A 5461-nucleotide genomic window follows, 5' to 3' on the forward strand; every position below is an offset into this window, starting at 1 on the left:
AAAAAAAATTCAGATTTGGCGACAATTTCCGCACATAAAAAAACAAAATCATTTAATTTCATTACGAGTGATTTCCCCAGCAACCACTGTTGAAACGACGTTGTTCTGTTTCCACTGAAAAATGAAAAAGCTGCTCCACGGTTAGGATAGCTAAAGAAAACACAAATACACACACTTGTTGTTTGCTATGTCATGTATAGATACCAAAAAAAAATGTAATTACTTATTTGGGGGGACCCAGAAGGTCAAAGTTCAAAACAATCAGCTCTTATCATGTCTGATATAAACAGCATAAATCTGACACAGTTCTTTCAGCGAGTTGGGACCAGAATTGCAAACACGTTACTCTAGTGCAAACTTGCATAAAAAAGTGCAGTTACAAAAGTGCATAAAAATGGTGGAAACACAGAGATTTATTTTCTTAAGCCACAAATAACAGGAAATTTAAATCAAGCGTGCAAACAGATTTTCTAATGTGTGAAATGCACAATTTACTGCTGATTGTGCCAATAATTGATGCTGAAAAAGAAACGTCTTCTTTTGTTTTGCTTGTTATTCAAATGAGCTGTTTAGAAGAACAGCACCAATTTTGTATTTCACCTGTAAAACTGACCACATTTATTAGCGCTATTTGGGGATTGCCCTCACATGCTATTTTGCCCTCTTAAGTAAATCTGCCCCTCTGTCGATTAGCTCAGCAATCATTAAACATCTAAATGTTTTCGGACCTTTTGAATTTAAAGAACTCGAGATTTGTCCCCACATTTTACACTGTGTGGCTACAGTGTGCTGTGTGTGTGTGTGTGGCATTTGGTGTCACCCTTACTCTTTGAGTGAGGTGAGGTTGGGAAACCCCAAGGGTGACGCGTGAAGACGTTGTTTGATGGTGGAGTGCAGAAGCCTGGCCTGTCTCTGCTCAGTTGCATCCTGGTAGTTCACCATCAGCACCAGCAACAGAAATAACAGCTGCCACACACACTGCTGCAAAAAAAAGAAAAAAAGTGTGACGCCTGGGAAGAAAAATTCCCAGACAGAAATAAATCTTAAATATTTTCTCCTCACCCTCATATTTGACTGCAGTGCTCGGACTTTGCGAGCCTCCTCTTTCGCCTGCAGCAGGCCGTAGCCGCATGGCGGTCGGACCTTCCCGCTCTGCTCTCCAAACGGCCTCACCACAGTGGCCTCCTGAGCCAGCTGCTCCTCCACCTCTGGATCCACAGGTCTCCACAGGACTGTGTAGATCAAGGCCAGCACACACACCTGAAAAACAGGTGTCAAGAGAGGTTGGATGGAGAGAGCTTGAAGCTCTTGCCCCAACTTCCTGTCAGGACATCTGAGAGAGGGTAGAAAGTCTGAATATCCACCCTTATGTGTTAACAATGAGTGCTAAAACAGAGCTTTTTCCTGTTTGCTAACAGTACATCACATTCATAATCAAAGAGATAATCAAAGGATAAGTCTGATTAGACTGAAATGACTGTTGGAACGTCTGAACTTTGTGTGAGTGCACATGATCCAGCTTCAGTATTGGTAGATTAGTGTGTGACTGCAGGAGTGCGTGAAAGATAAAAACTGTCTCGTCAACTCAACATTATACAAATGCAAGTCATGCAAGTCAAAGGAGTTATAATCTGCCAAAACCCTGAGAGGTGAACAAACTGGACCACACGCTTGACTCACCTTGAGAGGTTCCAGCAGCACAGCAGAGGTGAGAAAGGCAGAAAGAGCTGATACCAGCCACATGAGTACTACTGTCCTGGAGAAGCAGCTTCCATAGAGTCCCATCACAGCCAGACATGCTCCAAGCAGCAAAGCGAGCAGAGGATAAATGACACGCAGCGCCCAGCGAGGAAGTAGCCTGCCTGGCTGACTCCGAGCAACACCTGTTCAAATAAAATCTCCAAATGTGAATAAAAAATTCTAGATAGGATGTTTTTTGTCTCATAGTCTAACAAAAAGATTCCAAACCAGGGTTAACTGTAAAGGGACTCATGGAAATAGTGATGAGTACCTCAGTTTCTTATATTCAGCTTCTCCCCAGTACAGTGCTTTGTAATAGAAAAGGCCTTAAACTTATATATAGTTAGCTAAAATGATAATTGTGAATTGTATTTGTATATGTAGTATGGGCGACTGATTGCAGATATGGATCTGCCCTATGGACCTGCTCCATTACTGGGCTGTTGCATTAGGAATTAGGTGCCCACACAGATCTGTTTCCCATTCTTAAGCCATCCCAAAACACTTTATTGAAACAGTATCCACTCATTGAAGGAGTACTGGAGTACATCTGACAATACATTTGTGGGTACAATTAACAAGAAAAACCTTTTATGGTACCTATGCGTGTCGTGTAGAAGGAACATGTGGAGTCAGGAGAAGTGCTTGGCAGGAAGGTGCTTGCCATCGAGTCTACGGATGGACACTCATAGAGTCCAGTGCCATACTGGGAGTTATCCTCACTGTGCTCTGACCAGCTGCTGCAGGAGGTGCTCCGCCTAAAAAAAAAAAAAAAAAAAAAAGTTGAAGTGATACAGAATGTTACCTGTCAATAAAGAACGTCATAAAAAGAAATCTTTATTTTCCTTACATGGTTGAGACTGAGGATGTTGTTCTCGGAGAATCCCGCCCACTGTCTGAGTTGCTGTTTTTAGCATCTGCTGTGTCGTCTGCTGCTTCAATAGACATGAGTAAATCCTCCTCTGGTACCAAACACAAGAATACAGAATCAGACGTTATTCAGAAAACTTGTTGTTCCCAGAACAGATTTGGAATCTTTTTACTTTAAAGAAAGTCGGCAAGAAACAGCAAGAAGCAAAGTGCTGGAGACCATTCACATCAATAGCAGAAATTAATTATGCTTTAACAGTTTCTTACCGGAAAGAGTAAGAAGTGTTGTCAGATTGTGGCTGTGAACTTGGACTCGATTGGAGTTCATATCTGGGGATTTGTGCGGCGTCAAGTGAAGCTGCATCAAGGCCTTTTTCCGCTTTAGCTGACGAGCAGATGAAGCCTTGCAGGGGTCAGGGGCTAAAGCTGGCTTGGAGGGGCTTGAACCCACTGGTAGACTGAGTAGGCTGTCACATGATGGCCACGCTACGATGCCATCTTCTTGATGTGCTTCGTACTTCTTGGGCGCCAAACCAGAGGCAGCCCAGAAGTCCAGGATGCTGGAGTCTAAGGCCTTACTCTCCGGCAACTGGAGAAAGATAGAATAACAACTGGAGTTATTCTAAGAAAAAGACAGGAGTAAAATAACAAGTATACTGTGTGTGTGCATGTCCTTACGGATGAAGGACTGTCAGTGACTCGGCCAGAGGAATCTGGCAAAGACAGAAAAGTAGGGCAGGAGAACTCCGATTGGCCAAGGAATACGTCCATCTCCACAGAGTGACAAACAGGAGAGGGAGGGACTGACATATCCACGGTTACCTGAGTCACATGTAAATATACACCTGCAGCGTTAACATTTCTGAGTGTACTCTCACACAAGTGCCCAGATAGCAAGCAGGTCTGGCCCGGATCTGGTATCAAGCCGGCACTGCTGGCGGACTTCTGGCATGATAAGACGTATGTCATCCAGATATGGGCCAGGCCTGGCATAGATGGCACTGTCTATGTGATGGCATGCCATATCTGGCACGATTATGGTTTGGTTTATGTGGCCCAGGCCCATAGAAAACAGCTCTGGCTGGGATCCGGTATCAAGCTGGCACTTCTGACTGACTGGTGTCATGGCAGGATGTATGTCAACCAGATGTGGACCAGGTCTGGCAATGATGGCGCTATTTATGTTCCTGTTTTCTTATTTTAGTTAGAAGACCCAAATGCCATGTGGCAATACTATACTGGTATGGTAGCCAACGTTTCAAATGCAGGTTTGACAGGTTTGTGAGTTTACACTTTATCCAAAACCTAGTGAGGGTTTACTCATCTTTGCCAGTGGGTGACTGTAGCTCAGGTGGTAGAGCAGGCCACCTATTGATCGGAAGGTTAGTGGTTCGATCCCTGTCTGCATGTTATAAGTATGAATGTAGTTAGTAAGCACTCAGCTTAGAGAGAGTGTGTGAATGTGGGATGTTGTATAGAACACTTTGAGTAATCTGGGAGAGTAGAAAAGCATTGTATAAGAATCAGTCCATTCACTGTCTGAACAGAGTTTTGTCATGTTGCTTTTGCACTATCATGTTCCAGCACATGTTGGTATTACATGGCTTGATTAAGGTACACATTAGGCTGACATCTGGGGCCAGAGCTGAAACTGTTATAGGCCAGCACAAGGCCAGCAGTGTGTCTACAACTGGTCTTGTGCTGGCCCATGTGTGGGCCACATCTGGCAAACCAGATCTGGGCCACCAAAGGGCCATCATTCTTTGCGATATGTGGGCTATGTGTAAGCACATTGTGTGGGCCAGATCCGGGCCATACCCATTTTGCTATGTGGGTGAGAGTGTTTAACAAACAAAGCATGGACGCACAGCTGACACAACCTCTAATCAACAACTCTCTGATGGCACGAGTATTCTGTCTAATGTTTTGAAATTAATGCAATGATCTTCAAGTTACTTTAAATAGGTTCACTAGTAAAATAAATAAATAAATAAAAAGTTGATACTGTTTTTAATTACCCGACTGTGAGCTTTTCTAAACAGGAAGCAGAGGAAACACTGGAGAGGAAACACCAGCACAGCAACAGTCATCCCCACAGCAACCGTCTCCACGTTGGCCAGCAGATGGGCTGAAATGGGTCCACTTGAGTATAAAGAACACATATCGATTTGATCAATAATCTACTTGCTTATATCTGGAATTATTAGATCTTCGAGTATTGAGTACTCTCAGTCACTTCACCTGTGCCCCACAGTGCCAACAGCTCCATACCACAGAGCCCCCAGTGCCAGGTAGAGATGCAGCATAAGGGCACCGCAAGTAACTCTCTGTCCCCTCGTGAAACAGCTGTGAGGGGGGCGTTCCAACAGGGATAGCCACAGGTGGCGGTCGACCATGCCAAATATCAGCTGGGAGGTGAACACCCTTTTAAATAGAGTGAGCTCCTCTGGACCTTTGGGGACAAATGGAACGGTTCAAAGACAATGAAAGAAAAATATTTCAGTTTACAGGAAGAGAAAGCACACAAAGTGGAACTTTGATAGGTCTGCTTAAGAAATGGCCTTAGTGCTTTTACATTTAAACAGTTGAGTTCAGATTAACATCTGTAACCTTACAAGAGGCAAGTACTTCCTTCTCCACTGTGCTGGTCGTCTCATTGTCAACAGAGAGCCAATCGTCTAGCAGGAAGAAGAACATGTGGTCTGTCTGAGGGTCCCACACCACCACATGTTGCACATACCATGATGGGTCCAAACCTGTATTTACATGCATGTGAACACACACACACACACACACACACACACACACACACACACACACACACACACACACACACACACACACACACACA

General features: G+C 44.1%; 1 protein-coding gene across 1 annotated transcript in view; it reads right to left on the reverse strand.

The window, feature by feature from the left end:
• Positions 1–5461, reverse strand: part of pkd1b (polycystic kidney disease 1b) — a 31837-nt gene that overhangs the window by 5246 nt on the left and 21130 nt on the right. Inside the window, exons 24-33 of the mRNA XM_005721845.1 lie at positions 5226–5366; positions 4852–5062; positions 4629–4752; positions 3289–3432; positions 2878–3199; positions 2591–2702; positions 2341–2498; positions 1681–1883; positions 1063–1260; positions 827–981 (exon numbers count right to left, since the gene is read on the reverse strand). Coding sequence (XP_005721902.1) covers positions 827–981; positions 1063–1260; positions 1681–1883; positions 2341–2498; positions 2591–2702; positions 2878–3199; positions 3289–3432; positions 4629–4752; positions 4852–5062; positions 5226–5366 — 1768 coding nt within the window. The remainder of the gene's footprint in view (positions 1–826; positions 982–1062; positions 1261–1680; positions 1884–2340; positions 2499–2590; positions 2703–2877; positions 3200–3288; positions 3433–4628; positions 4753–4851; positions 5063–5225; positions 5367–5461) is intronic.

This window comes from Pundamilia nyererei, unplaced genomic scaffold, assembly GCF_000239375.1.
Source record: "Pundamilia nyererei isolate P.nyererei 1_Seehausen unplaced genomic scaffold, PunNye1.0 scaffold00005, whole genome shotgun sequence".
Classification (NCBI taxonomy): domain Eukaryota; kingdom Metazoa; phylum Chordata; class Actinopteri; order Cichliformes; family Cichlidae; genus Pundamilia; species Pundamilia nyererei.